Raw genomic sequence first — 21577 nt, 5'->3', positions numbered from 1 at the left:
ATTGTAGCCCCTCAGAGGAACCCAACTACCCGTGGCCATGAGTGAACCAGGCATAAACCAAGGCAAGACCCAGGCACCCGTGGGCAGACAGACCTGTGAGTCCAGCATTAATGTCAAGGAGCATGTGATCACACGGGGTATATGCCCACTGACAGAAAAGGATGACTGGACTCAAAGAGGAACTTTTATTCTCTGGCACTGAGCTGTTTAAAGTGGGTTCTGCAAGCATCTTTCCGGATGATTTTGTGTCAAAAACTAATATTTCTGAGCTAAGCCTCTATGTGAGACGTATTTTTAGTAGCCTCTCTTAAATGGCACTTTTAAAAATAATCTCCTTCAAGACGGCAGACGATTAGAACACGGATGTCCAAGTGCCGAATTAAAAGGCCTCTTATAATTTGGAACGTGCTGTTTAGAGCTGCCATGGGACCGCAGACAATTTGGTGCTTGATCATTAGATATTCGGCAAGTGGCACCCAGCTGAAAAATATATTTCTTATTAAGCTTCTGGACTTAAATAGCATCAACCCTCAAATGAGATCACTCCCTCTGAAGGTTTTAAAGATACCAAGAGAGTTCCAGGAAGCATTTTATTTCGAAGTAAACCTTAATACAAAAGTTGGGATGAGCTTTTTCCATCTATGTCATCCCTGAATTTTAAACTCCTTGTCTTTTCTCCCACCAGCCCAGTCGTTTCAATAATGGACGGAAGGTGTCCCATGGAAAATCCACGCAGCTCTCAGCGAGGATTAATGGGAAGTCTCTGGCATCCAGCAGGTTCCAGCACAGCACCTTTCTGGATACTCAAACACTGTGGTTAATAGAGTGTTTCCATAGATACTGCAGGTGCGGGTCAGACTCGCACAGCATCGACTCCCTGAGTGACTGTGTGTGCCAGCCTCTGACAGGAGGAAAATGAACACAGCCCCCGTCACAGGGCAGCTATCTGTTCACAGATTAAAAAAAGAATATTCAACACAAAGTGGTGATACACAGTGACAGATGCTGGGACACAAAGTGCCACCGAAACAGACTAGGAGCCAGGCAGGTGCTCGGGTACGGGGCGGGCAAGAGGGGAAGAGTCTGCAAAGACTCTCGCAGAAATTGGTTCTACTGTAAGCCACTTCAGGGGACGTGAAACAGAAAGGATTTGCAGTTTTTCAAGGCAATTGCAATGAATAGCATCATTGGCATGCCACAGAGCAACGTAAATGCTTATGAAACTAGAGACAGTGAGGAGGGAGGTGGGGAGGGGGGAGGGAGAGACAGAACATGAGACAGCCGCAGGGAGAGAGATTCAGCACCAGGGAGAGACAGACAGACAAGACAGACAGACAGAGGCAGAGAGACCAACACACACATAGGAGGTGATAAGAGAGAGAGAGGGAAAGAAGGCAGAGGCAGACCAAGAAAGAGAGGAGCAGAGACTGAGAAATGAAGAGGACCAGGGAGAGAGGGACACAAAGACACAGGAGAAGAAACAAAGAGATTAAAAAATACAGCAAAAGAGCACAGGGAATCGAAGGGAACCACACGGCCTGCTCTCTGGGAGCCGGTGTGGAGGAGGCCCCGAGTGCCTGGGCACACAGTGCGGTTCAGATGACTGAGACCCCAGCCAGCTGGTGAGTCGGTGGAAGGCCAGTGGAACCCAAGACTGAACACCCAGCCGGGCACTCACCCCTGGTGGAGCGGGGTAGGCCCACCACACCCGTGGCCAAGAAGTGCCACCTCCTCCCCTCCAGGCCCTGTGCACCCCAGGCTGGGATGGGTTCATGGGACCACCCGGGCTGCCCAGATCTCCCTGCAGCTGGTGTGGGGTAATGAACACAGTACGTAACTCCACCCTAACTTTCCTAAAATGCATCCCTTGAAAAACAACTTAGAAAAGGCAGTCCTGGAGGAATAATTTGGGGAAATAATGCCGAGAAGGCATGCCAGACCTCCCCTCTAGACGGCCAGGAGGCGCCCTGGCGGAAAGGGCTACAGCCAAAAGCCAACTGACCGTCCTTTCTCAAGATGATTTACCACAGCGCCCCTCCTTTTTCATTTGCACCACCTCTGTGCGCCCTCTGAATCATTATTCTACTCTTAGGAACCTCTGCCTTCTCCAGATTCCAAATTCCCAAAGAGCCTGTCTGATATCAAGATGAAGTGATCAGTAGGCTAAGGCAAAAAAAAAAAAAAAAACAACCAACTGTGATGTACAAAGCGAGACGGGAAGACAAGGAAGGGGGAGATGCAGTCGGGTGTGGAATGTGTGAGAACTTCACCACGAATGGATCTGAATCTTTAAAATCCCCAGGAAGGTTGTGCTTGGAGCACAACAGACACTAAATTTTGCTTGAAATGAAAAAGGAAAGAAAAACAGAGGAGTATACAGCATGGTGTTCAAGAATGAGATGGTCCTGGATCTTCAGTCTTGTGCAACCACGGAGCATTGTGCCTCGGCATGAGTCCTGAAGCCTCTCTGCACCTTGGTTTGCTAAGCTGAAAAACGGACATTATTAGGTCCATTACATACTCTACAGGGTTGTTCCGAAGGGAAAGGATAAAAATGCACACAGACGCCAAGCACGAAGTAAATGGCCCTCACCAAACAGACAAGGGAGGGGACAGGTGAGAGAGTGGCGACAGGAGGACAAACCGACAGAGTTGATGCTTTGTCAGGGAAGCGATTCTACAGACCTCTAGCCACACCAGGTGGGGCATCTTTTCCGCTTAAGTGGAGGTGATGCATTTAAATGGTCCTTGGGACAGAGAAACAGAGACCCACAGAAGGAGCAGGAGAGAGAGGAATTCAAGTTCCATTACATAAAATGAGACCAAGTTTGCTTCCCCTGTGGGAACAAATTTGCACTTAATGAGTTGCTTTGCCTTCAGCTTTCCCTGTGCTGTGACTGTAATTGACCTCTACACATCCTGCTACTTTACAAGGTTCTATTTCTCTGTCTCCATTTATTATTCAAAATTAGGAGCTACTCTCCCAGAGAATTTTCAGGGCTGTAATCAAATCCTGCTAAAAAGAAAAAAAGAAAAAAAAAAAAACCTCCAGCATTCATTCACATCTCATACCAGAGGGGGAAAAAATGAGGAGAGAGTCCTAAAAATACATTCAAAAAAAGGAAAAAATTCAGCCCTTAATCCCAAACTCTTTCTCCCTAAAATAAAGTGATTTAGCTTAAAAATCTAGAATATCAAAAAAAGATACCACTGAGAAGAAACTGTGTCCTTGTTCCTATCTTTTTAAAAAGTTACTATTTGGTCCATCCTCTGCTCTATGAAAATGAAGTTCTCACTTAGCAAACATTTATGGAGCACCTACTATGTGCCGGGCATGGCACTGGGCACTGGGGCCTCAGAGATGAAAACCGGGCCCCACCACGTGCCCACCACCAAGCGCCTTTACCTGCAGCATCTCACGGAGCCGCCCGAGCAGCTGGTGCCACGCTACTCCCCACCTGATGGAAGGGGAAACCAGGGTTTCCCAATAAAGCAGACCTGGTCCTGCCCTTGAGGCGCTCAAATACTCTGGCGGTCTGGGAGGAAGTCTTATCCGGGGTCGGCAGAGAGTAGAGATGAAGTGAGGGGGTGGATAGCCTCCCACGACAGAGGCCCCTCAGGACGGAAAGGAAGAGTGGGCTCAGAACTGAAACTGAGCCTGCGGCTGCCTCCCTTCTCCACCCCGGCTTTCTGGCTCTGGGCAGATGACCAGAACGGGCCTCAGGCAGTAACGACAAGGTCAAGGTGTCCCCTTGGGGCCGATGCCCAAATGGCCAGCCCTTCCCAACAGCCTTCAGGACTGCTTTACTCCCTCCTCACTCTGGTCATCACAACCAGCCCGCAGGAAAGGATCTGATGATGGTTTGAGCTGCCTCTGGGTAAAGGGATGTCACTGCTTTGAAGGGAAATCAGACTTGAAGCAAGAGTGAGCCTGGCAGGAGGAGAGAAGATGGGTTTGCATGTCAGAGGGGCCCAGGGAAAAGCTGGACTCCACCACTTACTACCTGTGACATTCCCTCATTCACTCAATAACTCAACTTGTATTTACTGAGCACCTACTATTTGAATCACTGGGATTCAAAGGGAACAGAAAAAGATATGGAACTTACCCTCCAGGAGGGGCACCTCATGGAGACGCTGATCAGGGAGAGAGAAACATACGATCACAGTAAAAGAAGAAGGCAGAGCTACATATAAACAACACGCTCAACACAGAAAAGCTGACCTTGCTGGGTTTCCTGAGGAGGCGGTGAGTAGACACCGAGGGATGAATTACCTGGGTCCAGAGCCTTATTCCAGGCAGAGGGGACAGCAGGAGCCAAGATCCCACAGAGGGAGGAAGCAACAGACCCGGAGCAGAAGAAAGCCTGGGGGCGGAGTATAATGAGAGGTCCAGCGGGGCCTGAACCCTTCTGCATCTCAACTGCCATGTTTATCAAAGAGGATGCTAATACCACTCGACTCGCAGGCTCGTTTTCAAAATCAAATGAGAGAATGAAGGTGAAGACCCATGTGTGCCTGACACACTGTCAGAACTCCGACAACCGGGAGCTTCTGACGGATGCTGGTGCTCAGGAAGGGTTTTCCTGCAACAGGTGGAGGAGGACGGAAGAAGAGGCTGGCCCTTCCAGCGCCCTGAAATCTTGCAAGACGAGATCTCTGGGTCTACACCTAGCCGAGCGGAGCCCCACGAGCTGCCAGACAACCCTCTAATCTAAATGTGGGATTTCACAAGGATATTAGGCCAACGCTGTCGTAAAAATAAACAACTTGATATCCATCAACAGGGGTCGGGTTAGATAAACTGAGGTACGGCCAGTTCAAAGGATTACAATGCAGCTCTTTAAAAGGGTGATGCAGAGCTACGTGCAAAGTAAAATAAAATGATCTCTGAAGTATATAGTTAAGTGGGGGGCGAGTACTGATAGGGAACGGGGAATAGAGCAGGCTACTACTTATTAAACACGTAGGTAGTGCGGGCGGCTTCCTCAAGCATTGCTCATCTCTGGAAAGACAAACCCAAGACAAATAATTGTTACTGCCTCTGGGTAGGAAAATTAAGGGGCCAGGGATTGGAAGGAGATTTATTTTTCATGGAATATACCCTTTTTTGCTCCTTGGCTGTTTAGCATGGGTGTAACAAGGTTTGTCAAGAGTCCAAATTTTCAATTGTAGGAAAAACAATTGTGGGAAAAAAAATTCAGTCTTTGAGAGCACACAGACTCAGATCTGTCACCTCTCACCATGTGACATTCGTTGTCTGAGTTACTTCCTTTCTGAGCCTCAGTTTCCTCTTCTGCAAAATGGGAATCGTAATAATTATTGCTAGAGTTGGTAAGGGCTAGGTGAAATACTATTACTTTGCAAGTATTTGGCAGACATCCATTATTCAATAAATGTTAGCTATTAAGACAGGAGTTGCTGATTTGTACTAGTTAGTTTATTGTTTTTCTCCTTCACAAGGAGAATAATGCACTGAAGATACCCTCTGGAAATGCATCTGTAGTGAAGGGCGTGCCGGACCTTTCCTTCAGCCTAGAGGACACACAAATCCTCCTACAGGGAACAAATCTGTCCCAAGGAGTGGAACCCACCCCTTGGTCCTTGCCTGCCTGTCGGTTTCCTCTCCAACAAGGTGGGCGGTGGAGCAGGCTGGGACCTTGGAACTGGGCAGGGGTGGGGGAGAGACTTGCCTGTCTCTCAGACCGGCCCCCTTACACTGGGAAACAGAGGTCAGCACCGGGATTTCTCCATCCCCACCACCCCCTGCCTTTTCTCAGCGACAGGGTTACAAGTCTCTGACGTGGGGCATGGCTGGGAAGGCCACTGCACAGGGGCCCTCGGGACCTTGCTCAGAAGGGCAATGGGTAACACAAGGGACCAGCTCACATCCGCTGCCTGCAATTCCTAAAGCTGGTGCAGTGCAGAGAAAGGGAACAGACTTCATCATTAAATCTGAGTTTGAGTCCAGCCCTACAACATACTCAGTGAAGGACCTGGGGCCTCTCTGAGCCTCTATGAGACTATAAAACAGGGATGAAGTCACTTCCTCAAAGGGTTCCTCATGCACAATAGGTGCTTACTAGATGCGGTTCCCTCTTAGGGAAATGTGTATTGCCCTCATTAAATAATTCCAAAAAGATCTGTACAAATTCTTGGACTTATCAGGAGTTAGAGAACCCTCAACCAGGGACTGCACCACAAGGCTTTGAATACAGGAGGTTACACTCACATAAGCAAACAGGGCCCAGTGTGAAGTAGTGCTTCCAAGGGTGCTTTCGCAGACCAATGGTTACAAGTCCCCTGATGGAAACACACACCCCATCTGTGAAGCGTTGTGTCAAAAAAATCAGACTTGGAGCTTGATAGACTCTAGAGTTAACGACCAATTCAAAGGAGAGGCAAGCATCAGCATAGGGCTGCAATCAACAAAATCCCAACTAGGAAAACCTACAGTTCACAGGGCCGAGTTTCTTCAGAGTAACAACGAGAAGGCCAGGGGAGGAAAGGAGGAATGTGGAGGAGGAATACACAGACGAGAAGAGACTTAGGAGACCTACCACCCAACTGCAGCATGTGTACTTTACCAGGGTCCTGATTAGAGCAAATACATGGAAAAGGTTTCGAGAGAACCAAAGAGCACTGAACACTGACTGGACGTTTGATGATATGAAGGAACTACTGTTAATTTCTTAGGCATGATAATGATATTGCGAATGTCTTCTAGTGATAGATACTGGAACATTATTATGAAATAATATGGTTTGGATACGTACCCACATCATCTGAGTTGGGAAGGGAGTGAAATGAGTATGACGGAAGCAAGAATGACCCTGAGTTGAACACTGTGAAAGCTGAGAGACAGGATTTCGCTAAATGCTTCTCTCTGCTTTTACATGTTTGAAGTTTTCCACTTTTATTAAAAGTAAGTGATTACAGTATCACTTGTGTGTGGAATCTAAAAAAATGACACAAATGAACTTATTTACAAAACAGAAATAGACTCACAGACTTCGAAAACAAACTTGCGGTTACCAAAGAGGGAAGAGGGGAAGGGATGAATTCGGAGTTTGAGATTAACAGATACACACCACTATAGAGAAAACAGATACACGAGGACCCATTGTAGAGCACAGGGAACTCTATTCAGTATCCTCTGAAAACCTATAATGGAAAAGAATCTGAAAAAGAATAGATATATATATAACTGAATCATTTGCTGTACATCTGAAACTAGCACAATATTGTAAATCAACTACACTTCAATTTAAAAAAAAGATATCGAGGGAGGGAGGGAATACGGGAATGTGTGTATAAATACAGATGATTGAACTTGGTGTACCTCAAAAAAAAATTAATTAATTAATTAATTAAAAAAATAAAAAAATAAAAAAAGGTAAACGATTAAATCATAAGTTGGGGTAGGATATTTATAACACATATAATTGAAAAATATATACTAAGAACCACTAAACATCAGTTATAAAAAACACAATCCAATAGCAAATGGGCCAAGACTATGAGAAACAGGTCACAGAAGCGAAAGCAAAATGGATAAGAAGCAAATGAAAAGGTGGTCCATCTCACTGTGATCAGAGAAACACACGTCAAAACCACTTCATGCCCGACGTGCAGGTAGGTCAATGTGAAAGTATCAGCAGAAACTCTCGCACACTGACAGAGGGATCATAATTAGGGCCTCTACTTCATAAAAAGGCGAGCACAGCAAATTTTATACCACCACACCCTCCGACTCAGCAACTTCCCATTTAGGCCTTGACCTTAAGGAAACACTCATGTAATGGATGTAAAAAGTGTTCATAAATGGCTCCTAATACCACAAAAAGAGAAACAAGCAGATGTTATACATCTCCTGATAGAAAACACCATGAAACAACAGCGTTATGTTCTCAGCAAAATTAAACACGATCCTCTAGGTCCAAATGCCAATTTCAGGAAATGCAGGGAACAGCAGACCATGTCCAACAGCACTGCAGAGATGCAATCAGCAAAATTCAGTGACCTGGTGTCTTTACTGAATAAATCAGAAGAGAAAGAGAGATGAAGGACTCTAGAGACAAAAAGTAATAAGAGAGGGGTTAAATTCATAGAGAAAGAAAGCAGAATGGTGGTTTCCAGGGCTGGTGGGGATACATGTTTCATGGGTATAAAATTTCAGCTGGAGAAGATGAGAAGTTCACGAGATTAACAGTGGTGATGGTGGCAGGACACTGTGAATGTACTTAGTGAACACAGAACTGTAGACTTAAAAATGGCTAAAATAGTCAATTTTATGTTATGTATATTTTACTACAATTTAAAACAAGTTTTTTAAAAAGAAAAAAAAATTAAGTGACACAACCAATTATAACACATGGAACTCATGCAGATTCTGATTCAAAAGAACGTTAAAAAATTATGAGACAATAAAATCTGAACAGTGATATTTGTTGGTAAAAAGGAATTATTCATCCTGAAAGGCTGACAATGATATCCTACTTGTTTTCTCCACTTTTACAGCTATTCACTGAAATGTCTATGGATGAAATAATCTCTGGTATTTGATTCAAAACAATAAGAAAGGGGAAAGCAGGTGCTGGTAACTTGAAGTAAGATTGACCACGACTGACAACAGTTCGTTTGAACAATGGTTACATGACAGTGCACTGACCTTTGGGCATTTAACATCTGATATCATAAGAAAGTTTTAAAGCAAATAAGAAACTTATAAATGTGCACAAAAGGATAAGATGCTCTTGGCGACACGGTTTACTGTAGCACAATGTTGGAAACAACCTAAATACCCATGAACAGAAGACCAGATTTAAAGTATAGCAGTATTTCATTCAGTGGAACAGCGGCCCCCAACCTTTTTGGCACCAGGGACTGGTTTCGTCGAAGACAATTTTTGCGCAGATGGGGAGGCGGGGGATGGTTCAGGCAGCGATACGAGCGAAGGGGAGCGGCAGAAGAAGCTTCACTTGCTGGCCTGCCCGCCGCTCACCTCCTGCTGTGCGGCCAGGTTCCTAACAGACCGAGCACCAGTCCGTGGCCTGGGGGTTGGGGACCCCTGCAACAGAGAACTAAAGAACCAAGAAAGTGAATGACATGGATCAGGAGTTCTCAACCGGGGGTGATTCTGCCCCCCAGGGGACATGCGACAACGTCTGGAGACATTTCTGGTTGCCATGACTGGGTGGGGGGCTACTGGCCTCTAGTGAGTAGAAACCAGGGTGCTGTTAAACATGCCACGATGCACAAGACAGCCCCACAACAAAGAATTAACAGCCCAGAGTATCCACAGTGCTGCAGTTTAAAAACCTTCTATCAGACTGACGTGGGATGGTCCTTGAACCATAATACTGAAGACACACACACACATACACGGGGCAGGTATGTACAAGTAATACCATGCAGGTAAAAGTTACACAGAACCCAGACTATTTACTGCTACGGAAATTTATCCACGTAGTACTGTTTTAAAAACAGGGAGGAGAAGGCTACCTGCCAATTTCAGAATATCGATTACGCGTGCAGGGCATGAAAGGGTGCCAAAGGGGCTTTGCTGGATTTTGCAGCATTTTATTTACTTCACCCCTTCCCACCCAAAGGAAAGCAAATGTGGAAACGGCCGATGCACGTAAAATCTGGAGGGCGGGTCCTTGACGCTCCCTCTTCCAGTCTCTGTCCTTTCCCACACCCTGGACACTGCGCAAGTGTAACCGCGGGGCTGTGGCAGCAGAGGCCGGGTGGACAGGCAGACGGCCTGGGCAGAACGGCAAGGCCAGGCCTTGCTGGGTGGGAGCACTCACCGGCCCGCGGAGGTCGATGAGCTCCTGCCTCATCTGGGACACGAGGGCTTCCTTGGCCACCAGGGCCCGGTGCAGGCGCTCGTTGAACTCCATCAGCTCCCCATGCATCTCCGCCACCTGCAACACACGAGCACCACATCGTGAGACTCAGGGGGCAGACCCTCCCCACGACGCACCCCGCCCTCTCGGAGCCCATGGTGTGCCAGCAAGGCAGCAGGAGGTCCTCAGGCTGGAAACAGAAACACTGCTTATTTATGGATTAGCTACACAATCCACCCGTAAGTTGAATACGTTTTGGACTTGGTTGATTTTAACACTATGGACTGAACGGTCCCCAGTTTACGGTCAGAATATGACTGTATCAGGTCATTTTGGGACCTTAGGCTTTTATTCTTAAGACATGGATAATTTTCTGGCAAAGGCTTTCTTTCTCATCTGAGTCATATATGTCAAGAATTTCCCTGCTATTGGCACCGACCATTAGAATGACTGGCCGTTTCTGTTCATCAGCACCTCGGTTCTGAAAACCAAGAAGACAGAAACAGAGCCTTGTTGAAGATGGTGACAGACACACCTGCAGCAGCACAGCTGTGCTACGGTCACTGCTCTTTCTGTGCCGGGAAAATACTTGAGGCAAGTATTATTACTCCTGCCTCACAGAAAGAGGAACAATATCAGAGGTGTTCAAGGAACTGGGTCAAGGTCACATAGGTAATAAAGGCTGACCCTGGAGCCCTGGCTCTTGACCACTGGGCCACACGCCACAATCCTGCCACTCCACTGTGCAACCCACTCAGGCCTGCCGACAGCCTGCGACTTTATCCACGTCTCAATACTCTTGGCTGATGGCAAATAAATAAAAATAGAGGTTGTGATAAGATAGCCCATGACTGATGTACAGAATCAATAACAGACCTTCCCAGCTGTAACTTACAAACAGAACAAAGATATCCCATATGGTCAAAATATACAGTAATTTCTCTGAAGACAACAGTGATCTTATTGGGGCTTAAAATCAAATTCAACCGTAATTTAGTTAAAGGTTTTAGAGAAATGTGAGATGTAATCTTGCCATGCTCATCAGGAACCCTGGGAGAAGAACCTGGCAAGCATCTTACAGAGAAGCCCCCAGAATGCAGCAAACAAGCAGACCCCACCCAGCCCCTGTCTCCCTGCCCTTCCCAAAAGATCACCCCTCCTAGACCACAGACTTCAGCCAGGTACTTACTATATTCTGTACAATGCATAAATAATATCAAATCATTTATAGTAAGTATTCTATGTGAAAAATAAAACATACTGTCAGAATAAAGAAGGGATATAAGGAGAAGCTTTGTGGGAAGAAAAGATTAACCTGAATCTTGATGCTTCAGGAGGAATAAAGGGAAGCCCTCCTTTTTATTTTATTTTCTTGGGTATGTTTTATAAAGGGTAAAAGGCATAGGAGGAAATACACGGAGATATTAACATTAGTCAAGGGGTGTTTTTTCTTTCCATTCTTTCTACTTTTCCTTACTTTTCAGTTTCCTAATAATGAATATTATTTCATTTATCGAAAGAATAACCACTTAGGCTCTTTAAAAGCATTAAAATTCTTCACCTGAAACTAAGGGGAGCCAGATGCAATCAACATGAAATTTAGCGGGTTCCCAACTGTAATTCTGATGCATCTGTTAACTTGCTCTGTGACTCTCCACTCAAATGGCATCCCCTCTGTCCCTCAGGTGCTCACTTTTTTCAAACCAGTGTGAAATGCAAAGTGAAAATGGCACAAAAGACACTGCAATTAACAAATGGAGAATAAGTCACTGAGTCTTTTAACCAACTTTTTTTTTTTTTGTCATACAGACCTAAAATTAATATTCCCTTGGTGCCTTATTTCTTTTGTATAAAAAAAGCTTAAGATGATATTTTGGCCTTTCACAAACAAATACAACATCACTAATACATCACTAATAATGTCTGTTCAACTCCACTGCACAGAAATCACATAAACCCTCCCTGAGCTTCCTCAGGGCTGAGAATCCACTTACCACACAGTAAGCAGGAAACACACACAACTGCTAATATCACTGCTAAATACCTGCTAATATGCCCCCACAAAACGCAAGCTTTAAATAAGTGCCACTGTCATTTCCAAAGCAAAGCAGGGTTTCGCTTTGTGTTTGTTTTGTTTTGTTTGGCAGTGGAAGCCAGGGTGTTAAAACAATTTCCCATAAATGCATAAAACATTGAAACATCCCAGCTTCCAGAGGTGTTTATCATGAGCTGTCAAAACCCTGGCTCTCTCTTGCAGCCAGAGAGTAACTTGACCACATCAGACAAAGCTTCCATTTCATGAGGCGATGGGGGAAAAATTCCGTTGGAACCGAGGAGACACAATTTGACAAAATAATTTCCTGCAGTCATTACAACGGCAATGCTCATCGTTACTAAGCTAAGCTCTGAAATCCTGAATTTCTCCATTACATATCCCTACAAACAGTTATTGATATAAACAGCTTTCATAAACCATACTGAGCTTACTATTCCTCAAGTAACACTTTCCACACTCTAGCATAACTAGAAATGAATTCAAGATTCAGAGAGAGCCTCCGAAGAGAAATGTGAGATCACAAATGGTTCCCATTTTCATCAAAACAAAAGGCACAACCACTGCCTACCGGAATTTCTATGAGGCTCTGAGGGCATTTACACATTTCATCTGACCTGCCTTCCTTATTTTCAACAGCTGCAGGGAATAGGATGTGGAGAGATAGAGAGACAGGTGCCCTCCAATCCTCTCTCCACTAAGCAGAAGCAGTGATCTTCCCAAAGCAACAGCTGATGTTGTCACCTGCTGTTTAAAACCTTCAATGCTTCCCGCCACCCTAAGGATAAAAATCCACCCTCCTTCCAGATCCAGTGCTGGTCTCTCTCCCTAACACCATATCCTGCCCCTTTCCTTCTGGCGACTCTCCCTAAAGTCACTAAGTCTCATGGGTCCTCTACGTTCCTTAAACATGCTCAGCTCTAGGAGGTCATCTTGTGGACAAAGAGGAGAAAGGTACATCCAGCAGAGGAAACGGCTGGTGCAAAGGTCCAGAGGTTGGCAGCCAGGCAGCTGAGAGAGGTGGTTAAGGGCTCAGACTCTGGTGCAAGACAGGCCTTGGGCTGGATCACTTAACAGTGTGCTCTTGTGCGAGTCCCTTAACCTCTACAAGCCTGAAGCCCATCACCTACAAAATGGGGATTAAAAACCATGCTCACTTCATCGGGCCGCGTGTGGATGAAATGAGCTGCTACCCTTAGCAGGCTTGGCACCGTGTCCAGGCGTGGCAAATGCTCAGGGGACGAGAGCTGGTTTTACATGGAGGGTGATCATGTAAAAGGACATGAGAAAGGAGGAGGAGGAGGACTGGCAGGTGTCCGGAAGCCAGATGGAGAAGGGCCACATGTGCCGTAACAAGTGGCTCAGACGGCTGTGCAGAGAGACTCACTGTCCCCCAAAGTTGCCAAGAGAATTGCTAACCATCTGCCAGGCACTGTTCTCGGTGCTGGGGTGCAGGAACATTACGGGCTTCACATCCTAGAGGTCAAACTGGACTTGAGCTCAGGGAGCGAGGACGACTTAGAAGGAAGGTGAGGTATCAGGAAAGGCCTCACCCAGAGAAAACACTCAGGAGTCACTCCCCTAATTGGCCCCGACACCTGCCAGCAGCCTCCCGTGGCCCATCCCTGCCCTAAATCACGGCCAGGCCCTCGCTGTGTTCCTGCACCATCAGCGCTCAGGGCCACTTGAGAAGTCTGCTGTGTTTCTCACTACTCTCAGCGGTTGCATCTCCCTGAAAACTAATCTGAAGGCAGTTAAGGAGGAGCTGCCACTTGACAGCACGAATGACAGTGACAAAATCAGAGGCAAATGCCAGGTGGAGAGACATTGACCACAGCTGATGCAGCTTCCAGCAGAGCCCGAGGTGGACAAAGTGCCAGGAACTGAGCCCTGATTCTCTGAAAGGCCTGAGGGAAGACCTGGATGGCAGCAGGCCTGGCTCCTAAGTTGTGTCTGGAAGGTGCACAACGCATGAGCTAACAAGGTATGAAAGCTTATCGGTCATCATTTGGGTTTTGTCCTCTGGATGGAGAGAAGACGGCAGAAAGATTTAAGAAGTTTAAGTCACAAGGCTGTTTGCCAACGTCTGTCAAACTTTTGAAACCACTCACCTGTGGCTTAGCAAAGCCCATGCGGTGAAGCAGCCTGTGCCTCTACTTGTACACGTGCTCAAGCAGAAGTTTAGCTCCAAATGGCTGGAACCCACCTAAATGTCCAACCACAGGGGACTGGTGAGATCTATCAGGTTCCGCTGTTACTCTCTCCCACTGCCTGCTGCTTGGCAGACATCACTAGTCAATCTCTGCCTCCTTCCTCAAGAAGACACCCAGGCAGGCCTAACCAATCTATCAGTGTGTTGGCCTACAGGATGACACCTATTTAGTATCCCTGGCATAAGGGATGGGGGAAGGCATCATCAAGATGGTGACATTTGAGTTGGCCTTCGTAAGATGAAGCCTTTGGAGCCTCAGGAGACTGAGCAATCCCTTCCAGCTGGAGCATCAGGGAAGATGATCTCCAAAAATAATGCGTCAGTGAGAAAGCTTTTAAGTCTGTGAAAATCCCAGGAATTATCATAATTACCTGCCAAATCACGAAAAGATTATAAATTAAAAAAACAAAATGCCTCTGGCATTTCCTTTCATATCAGAATGTTCTATCTAATCACATTCAAGTAAATCTTGCTTCATCCCTCCTTCGGCTACCAAATTAGACTTCCTGCTTAATTAGGCCAAGACACCCCCAAATTTTAACAGCAACTGAGACGCTTTTGGTCACATACCCAAACTCTCTGAGAACAGTCACTTGAGGCCTCAGAATCTACCTCAGTTTTACAAGATGCACAGGCTGTTTGTGGGTCACGCTGACGAGGCTGTGGGAGGGAACCAGAATCTCCCTCTGCCGTGAAGACAGTGCACCCGCCCAGGAGAAGGCAAAGCCCTCGCCAGTGTCCACATGCCTTAACACACTTCCGAACACCAACTCTACACCAGGCCTCTTCTGGGCGTTATATCCATCAGCTCACGTGCCCCTCGCCACGCTCCTGTGAGGTGGGCAGGGCTTCCCACCGACGGGGCCTCAAGGCTCAGAGAGGTCAGGCTATGAGCCGAGGGCATCAGAGTCAGAGCCACTGTCCGTGCTCCCTGCCCTCCACCCTGGGGCACAGGAGAAAGCTGAGCCTTCGGGGGTTAAGGAGATGCGTCAGTGCCGCAGAGCAGAGGGAAGCAGCACAGTGCAGACCAGTGGCCCCCAAAGTGAGCCAATCGTTAGTCGCTTGGAGGGCTTCTGAGAAATGCAGATTTCTGGGCTTCACTCCCAGAAATGCTGACTCAATGTGGGGGAGTCCAGAACAGTACTTTTTAAAGACCCCAGTGACTGTGATGATCCATCAGACTTGGAAACCACTAGCAAAGACAAAGGGGAAGGATTTCACACACTTAGGTGTGAACTGCAGTGGGGCCATTCCCTAGTTTTTCCGTTCATCATCTGTAAAACAGGAATGTCACAGAAGCTCCTCCACTTGAAGGAGGTGAACAAAGCCACAGCCAGAGAAAAGCCACGTCAAGCCTGCTGGCCAGCACCGGATGTCAGCAACCGCCACACACAGCACTGTTACTCCTGCGATGGCAGAAGAGTTAGTCTGCAACCAAGGGGACTATGACTGGGGTAGGGCTGTGAGCTGTCTGCTGCTCATCTGAAGCAGGCCGGGAGTTCACAATGAGCATTTAGAAACATTCAAAGCAATTTCATGTTGGTATGAAATCCAGGAATTCCATAGTTTCTCTAGTTGGGTTTTTTTTGTTTGAGTTGGTTTTTTTTTTTGTGGGTTTGTTTTGTTCCTGTATTTTACAAAAGTACCAGTCTGCAATGAATTGGAAATACAAAAGAAAAAAACAAAAACAAAGAAAAAAAAACCAAAACCACAACAAACCAAAAAAACTGGTTATTCAGCACAGATACTTTGAGAAGCACCTATTGACAACACATATGCTACACTTGAGAGAATGTCTTGCATTAATATTAATTAGAAACAATGACTAATAATGATGAAAAAAACCAAAATATGACCATTTTTGTATAAAATTTGTGCAGAGAGTTGAAAAGAAAGGTAAGAACCAGCGTTAATATCTGTTGGTCTTTCAGATGTATATACCCTGTTTCCTGTACAGTGTTAACCTAGGCTTGAAGACTAAGACAACCAGGAACATTAACTGAAACAACACAAGTCCAGACCTAGCCTGGGTCACAGGTCACAGACATCCTCAAAAAATGACAGCTGCCATTGTTCTCTTTGAGACGGACAGTGAGCCTTTCCCACAGCGGCCTGATCACGCCCATTTCCCAGAGGAGGAAGGAGAGGTTCAGGAACTGAGCAGCAAACCGAACAGAGGCACAAAGAGGGTAAGCACCTTGCCCGAGGCCACACAGGAAGCAAGCAGCAGAACTGGTTTTCAAAATTTTGAGTCCATGGTTTGGCCTCGCTACCCTGCCTCTCTGCATATACCATGACCAGGGGGCTGAGCTGGCATCTCAAGATACCAGAAGACCTGGAGGAGGTGCCGGGGATCAAGTATGAAGAGCATCACCCAAGTAAGGGGCCCCATCGCCCACACGCACGCACGCATGCTCCGGGAAAAGGCACCATCCCTGGCTGCTCCCAGGCCCAGTCTGGCTTATCACAGACCAGTCTGCAACCACCCACCCTGAGGGGACCCTGGCAGTAAGGGAAGGAGCAGGCGCTGTTGTGAAATGCAGGGTCCAAAGGAGAAACCCAGAAACTTGGCCTGCAGCCAAGGTGAGCCTTCTTCAAGGTGGTCTTTGCTTCATATGAAGGCACCATGGAGACCAGTGTGTAAATGAAAATCCGACATAAAGAAGTTCCCAGGGATGGTCAGGAATACTTGGAGATGTGTGGCGTCAACGAGCCCTCTAAGTGGGGGGTCGAATCAGGTGCAGAAAAATGAGGGTGAAAGTCAAACCCAGGTCCTGTCTATTCACTGCTGTGTGATCTGGAGTAAATAATTTCACACCTCTGACTCTTGGTATCTTCTTTGTAAAACGCGGGTATTGTTCCCTATTCTTCAGATTTGTCATGAGGAGAAAAAAAATGACAGAGCTTGGGTAGCACCCAGTGTCTTCCACAGTGAGGGAGCCTTTATTCATGGTGACAGAGTACCTCCTCAGGCCAGCGGTGTTCCAGGGGCTTTATGGGAACAGGCGCCATGGCCTGGGAGGTCGAGCTTTATGCCCATTTTACAGGTGAGGAAAGCAAGGCTGGGCAAGATAAGGCGATTGTCCAACATTGGTCTGCAAGAGGGGGCCAGTCTGACCACAGGGCTCGGGGTCCTGTATCTCCCGAGTCTCCCGTTTCCTTGCACCTCCCAGCCCACCCTGCGCTCTGATTCTGCTGTGAGGGACCGACCCCAGGAGGTAAGCAGGCATCCTGACGAGGCAGAGCTCTGGGGTCTCGGGACAGATCCTCCTGGATCACTGCCCCGGGCGCAGCTCCATCCTCCAATGCCACCGAGACAGCGCCACGTGGCTCCGTCCGTGGCACCACTGAGATAAGTAAGGGCCTGCAAGGAGGCCGAGGGATAAGTACTGTGGAAGAGAGACTCCCTTCATCTCCTCTGTGAGGAGCCCTTCTGTGCTCAGAACGCCGAGCTTTAGACAAGGGATGCTTAAAAACGTTTGGCTGGGATTATGGGATAACAGGGGGGAAGGAAACACCCAGAACTGAGTAATTACGGGATGTGTCTGAGAAACAGATGTTACATAACTGTTATGGCCCCACCACAGAGCAGCTGGGTCCCCGTCCCCGACGCTGAACCTCATTCCTCCTGATGCCCGACCTTTCAGGGAACACACCGGGCGAGCGGTGAAGAAAGCTTGCGCATGGCAACAGCTGCTACCCACCCAGATAACACCTTCTCTTTCCTGCCTTCCGCTAATGGCCCTTAGAGAACAAAGGCAGAATATACAGAAATGGCAATAACAAAAGAGCAGCCAACACCTTCCTGGTGGTCGTTTGAAACAAATGAGCAATGATGGGGGAAAAAAGCAAAAAACCCTGAGTCCTAGCCCTCTGATGAAAGATGTGTTCCTATCAGAAGAATAACACAAGAGGTGTCCTGCATCTGAGGAGGTTTTTAGACAGGTTCCATCAACTGTCACTCACCCTGGCATGTCCCTGGTGGTCCAAGCACTTCCACTGCAAAGGGCACAGGTGCAATCCCTGGTCAGGGAACTAAGATCCTTCACGCTTCGGCCAAAAACAACCTGTCACCCATCCTGGCATTACCAGAGGTGTCGCACAGCCTGGTGTTTAAGGCGCAAACTCTGGAGCCCAGCAATCTGGGATCCCCACCTTCTAGCTGTGACTGCAGACAAGAAGCTTTTACCTACTGGGGTCTCAGTTTCTCATTCATAAGATGAGATTAGCAGTGTAGATTTCACAGGGCTTTAGAGAGATCTGAATAAGGTTTCATGTATGTCGGAAGCACTCAGTGAGGAGCTCACAGACACCAAGTGCTCCGTAATTGCTGGCCATGGTTATGCCATTAAATTGGCACCAAGAAAAACACCCAGTGTCACTGGTCCTGCAGAATCTACAGCCTTACCCACCTTCAGATCTGTCTCCTCTCTGCCATCTCTGTCACCCAAGCCTTGGTTGAGAAGTGCCCCGCCCCCATCTCCCACCTGGACAAACACAACAGTCTCCCAGCTGCCATCCCGCTGCCCTACCCCAAAGCTGGTGCTCAATGGCCTCCCTATGACCCAAACCCAATCATGTCCCTTCTCTGCTTAAAACCCTTCACTGATGTTGACAAATGACAAGAGGTCTGCAATTTGCTTCAAAAGAACATGGAGGTGAAGGCAACAGAGGGTCAGGTATGGAGTAGGACTGGCCTTGGGAATGTGAGGCGGATAAGATAGTGTGATGGGTACATGGGGGACATTACACTCTTCTGCCTACATTAAAACCTCTCCGTAATTCAAAGTTTAAAAGTATCTTTCAATGGCTTCCCATGAGTTTCCCTGGTGTGGTACACAAGTAATGGGAGGAGGGGAAAGGTGGGAAGGGGAGAGGAAGAAATATTTCAAGGGAAAACTTGACACTGATCATATGCGATTTCATCCTGCCCCTCCACTTTCCTCTGTGCACACCTCCTAGAATCCTATCCGCCCTTCAAAGATGAACTCAAATCTCTCTTTACTTTACTCCCCAGATCCTTTGATATGTTTACCTATCTTCTCCATAAATGATTCCTCAAGAGTGTAAGAGCAGTTCCTGTTTTCTGAGCAGTTACTATTGATACATGTCAAGCACTTCCAGAGCCACACCAGCCACAGCCCCACAGGGGCTCAGTGAGAGGTGCATGGGCTGGACACAGCTCCCACTTGTCCCCAGAGCCACATGCCCTTGTGCAGTGTACAACCTGCACAATGACACACAGCAGCCTTAGATATTCTGCTAGGTGCTACTGTTGCTCCCATTTTACACGGGAGGAAACTGAGGTCCAAACCGGCTAGAACACTTGACCATAGTCACACAGAGATGAGGGCACTAGGTGACGCCCAGAAGCATACTCCTTTTGTTATACAAGGCTCCCGCAGGAGGAGGTGTGGCCCTGTGTGGCCGGCCTCCACACACCACAGCACAAAATGCTGCCTCCCAGGCCTGTCACGGAGCACTCACCCAACTCCACATGTCTTCCTGGGGATGGCGGCCAAAGCCACCGACAATACCAGACACTTCCTGGGCTTATTCCTGCTGGATCAATGAAGGGTGGGGAACAACTGAGGAGGGCGAAGGCTCTCTTCTGTTAACACAGCAGATAATGTCATTTATCTGGCATCATACAATAGCTGTAATTATAACCCACTACAAGTACAAAACACTGTGCCCAGCCGGACTTGTGAAAATGGTCAAGAATTACTTTAAAAGGCTCTGCTGGACTCTCCTTTCAAAAGCCCTGCTGTTACAGGCTTGCTCACGGAGGACAGCTATCGATTCCCAGGGACTGCACACTTGGAAGGCAGCTTAGCACTGGCCTCGCCTGCCTCCCCAGTGCAGAAAGCCTTCTCCAGCCTGCTGAGGTGGGGGTGAGGGAGGAGTGGGGGGAGAAGAGGAGGAAGAAAGGAGAGGAAGGAGGAGGAAGAAAGGAGAGGAAGGAGGAGGAAGGAGGAGAGGTCTGCATCATCGAGAGCACACATCTGCTGAGCGCACACCCTGGGCTGGACCCAGTTCCCAGCGTCGTCCCTCCATCAGCTCATCTGCAGGCAACCTTCTGAGGTCCAGCCACGGCATCGTTTCTTCTTCAGAAATTCATCTTCAGTATCCGAGAATTTTCAGAGATTTACTCATTCAACAAATTTTTATTGAGCATCTACCAAGCCCTGTTTTAAGTACTGCAGACACAGCAGCAAATGAGAGAGAAAATCCCTGCCTGGGTGGTTTCTCCAATCTAGCAGGGATGCCCCCCCTGCCCCCAGACAAGGAGATGGAGGTGCACGGGGGTTCAGTCCTGGTCAAGGCTAACAGGCAGAGGACTTGGGCTCTGAAGCCATAGCCCACGCTCACCACCACCAAGAGGGACCCTCTCTTGGCTCTGGGGTGGTTTGTTGATAAAGCTCCTCCTACCTGCGGCTGCTTCTGAAATGACGTTGTTCGCCTGTGCAGTCATTCGCTGCTGTGCCTGGCGCTGTCCTGGGCGCTGGGCATCAGTGGTGACCGTGGGGAGCTCCGTGCCCCCGAGGGATTCAGACACTGACAGTGCCCATACAGCGCAGCCAGTGTCCCACCAGAATGTACTGGGGTCCTGGGAGCATGGGGGAGGGGTCCAGAAGACTGTTCCCAAGGTGAGGCTTGCGGGGCGGGAGGAGGTTAGCCAGCATGAGGCAGGAGAACCAGGTCACACCCAGGCCGAGCTGCTCCTGAGCCCAGCACTGCCGTGCCCCCCCCCCCCCCCCACCCGGCTCCTGTGCTGTAAAGCGGGCACCCCTCAGTCTGAGCGGGCAGGGCTGGTGGGAGGCCCAGATGGGGCAAGAGCTGACCTCAGAGTTCCCAGCTGGCACACAGGAGGGGCTCCCCCGGGACAGCTTATTCTCATTCCGGAGAACTGGATGCCAGTCCGAGGGAATCACAGAATATCACAGATCTACCACTCACTCCCCAGTTCACAGGCTTTCTCCAGAAAATATTTCACGCTGAAGTGTTGCTGTTACATGTATTGTGCAGGGTGCTAGAAAGCGCAGGATTTCATATAAAGATGTAAATCCTGAAATTATGTGGCTCTTTGTCACATTCTAATGTCTTCCAGGAATCAGGGGCGGCCGGTGCATTTTTAATCATACTCCTTTGGAAGGAATACACAGAGCCCTGCTGAGTATTTTAAACACGGCTCAATAAATTATGCCCACGTTTCAAAAGAGAGACAATAAATGAAAAGCATTAAATTTTATGAGCATCAAAAAAGTGTTTCTCTCCCTGGATGGTCCTTCTCACGCCAAATAGCACTGGCTTCAAGCTGAGAGGAGCTGCCCTCAGGTAACGACCGCCTTGCTTCTCCAGGGTGGACACAGTCATGCCAAGCAGTGAACTGTGGACACACAGAGCCTGGACAGAAGGATGTGCCGCTCAAGTACAAGGGGGCAGTGTGGGCGGGTGCTG

At 47.9% G+C, this 21577-nt stretch overlaps 1 protein-coding gene across 4 annotated transcripts in view; it reads right to left on the bottom strand.

The window, feature by feature from the left end:
- The window catches only part of SNX29 (sorting nexin 29), a 559063-nt gene that overhangs the window by 195590 nt on the left and 341896 nt on the right, over positions 1–21577 (bottom strand). For all 4 annotated transcript variants that reach the window (XM_057748481.1, XM_057748482.1, XM_057748483.1 and 1 more), the window contains one exon: positions 9813–9929. In XM_057748481.1, the coding sequence (XP_057604464.1) occupies positions 9813–9929 (117 nt within the window). The remainder of the gene's footprint in view (positions 1–9812; positions 9930–21577) is intronic.

Source organism: Hippopotamus amphibius, chromosome 9 (assembly GCF_030028045.1).
Source record: "Hippopotamus amphibius kiboko isolate mHipAmp2 chromosome 9, mHipAmp2.hap2, whole genome shotgun sequence".
Classification (NCBI taxonomy): Eukaryota; Metazoa; Chordata; class Mammalia; order Artiodactyla; family Hippopotamidae; genus Hippopotamus; species Hippopotamus amphibius.
Note: the sequence above shows the minus strand (reverse complement) of the source record. Positions and strands in the feature narration are given on the sequence as shown.